At 42.0% G+C, this 1,515-nt stretch overlaps 1 protein-coding gene across 1 annotated transcript in view; it reads right to left on the reverse strand.

Moving 5' to 3' along the window:
* LOC107576942 (ribosomal RNA-processing protein 7 homolog A-like) overlaps positions 1 to 236 on the reverse strand; it is an 11,250-nt gene extending 11,014 nt beyond the window's left edge. The window contains exon 1 of the mRNA XM_016263063.1: positions 76 to 236. Within this exon, the coding sequence (XP_016118549.1) occupies positions 76 to 209 (134 nt within the window). The 5' untranslated portion in view covers positions 210 to 236. The remainder of the gene's footprint in view (positions 1 to 75) is intronic.
* Between the last annotated feature and the right edge of the window lie 1,279 nt (positions 237 to 1,515).

Below are 1,515 nucleotides of genomic sequence, written 5' to 3' on the forward strand. Positions count from 1 at the left end.
CACACACACACACACACACACAGTTATGATGATGATTTGGTGAAGGTGTCAGTAAGCTGGTGCTTGTGCTGCGGCTGTGAAGGCGTCACCTGTCTGTGTCTGGAGGTGAAGTATCTGGACACACCGCTGCCGCTCGCTCCAGACGCTCCTGATCTCTCGCTCAGCTCCACTGACTGCAGCGGACCGAAGCGGCTGAAGACGTCCATCATAACACTCTACAAACACACACACAACCACACGGCTTCAGATCACAGTCACAGCACGACTGAAGAGTCCTCTGCCCAATGCGTCCATGTACATGTGTGAACTCAAGCTCAAACTGAGCGCACTGCATTGTGGGATACAGCGGTCTGAGCTTTGTAATCGCAGTTTAACCGGGGTTTTCAAACTGGAGTGCAAGGAAACGTTTACTGGAGAAAAACTGTAAAATTAAGAAATAATAAACAATGTAAAAAAATACAATCATATTAAAATAAATGCATAAATAATTGGATAACAAAAAAATGATTACATATAAAATATTTATATTACTAACACAATTGAATAAAATTATTTAAAAAAACTTTGAATCAAATAAAACTTTAAAAATGATTCAAATACATATAAATTATATGAAAAATAATCACAGTGAATCAGACAGTTTTGGTGAACGTCACCTTCCCAGAAAGAAAGGCTCAGTGGTCAAGAGATGTGCTTATGTCATCACCCCAATCACACAATAGTGAGAAGCTTTTGAATGCAAAAAGCACAGTAACGTTGAGAGAGGAAGAGAGGGAAAGCAGCGAGCCTCAAGATGATCAGTGTGTGCAGTCAGCAAACATCTCCTGTTCAGCAAATAGTAAGAATTATTGTTACATCTGTGGGAAACCTCAGTCCAAGTTAGCGCGCCATTTGAAAACTCATATGACTGAAGTTGAAGTTGTGCAGGCTTTGTCACTCCCGGTTCACTCGAAAGAACGTAAAGCAATGCTGCAAAAGCTCAGGAACAAGGGCAACTTTCAGCATAACACCGACGTTTTGCAGTGTGGAGAGGGGGCTCTTAAAATAAAACGGGCAACAAAAAGAAAGTGTGTTTCAAAGCAGTTTGTGCATTGCATGTACTGCAAAGGGATGTTTGTACGGAGAGATCTGTGGCGTCATTTGAGAAGATATCCCTCAAAAGCAGAAGCTGACAGTGAAAACCAAGGGAGGAGGAGAGTTTTGAGTCTTCATTCAGTCAGCACATATCTCGAGGCGTTTGGAAACTCTTAGGCATTTTGAGATTCCTGATCATCATAAGACTGGTTTTCTGCAGGTGTTCAGAAGATGCCCATTGAGAGCACCACTGAAGTTCCTGAAGGTACCAGAGGTTTAAATTGCAATACCACCATCAATGTAAGTACATGAGCTCTCATAGAGTTAGAACTCTCTACAGTATGTATTCTTCTGTACAGAGAGCGAGTGTGAGGCAGAAACTGAAAACCCACGGAGAGGGCAGAAAGTGTCCTGGTCAGATGCTGAAATTACAGCTGTAAT

Source organism: Sinocyclocheilus grahami, unplaced genomic scaffold (genome assembly GCF_001515645.1).
Source record: "Sinocyclocheilus grahami isolate Dianchi unplaced genomic scaffold, SAMN03320097.WGS_v1.1 scaffold4693.1, whole genome shotgun sequence".
In the NCBI taxonomy this organism is placed as follows: Eukaryota; Metazoa; Chordata; class Actinopteri; order Cypriniformes; family Cyprinidae; genus Sinocyclocheilus; species Sinocyclocheilus grahami.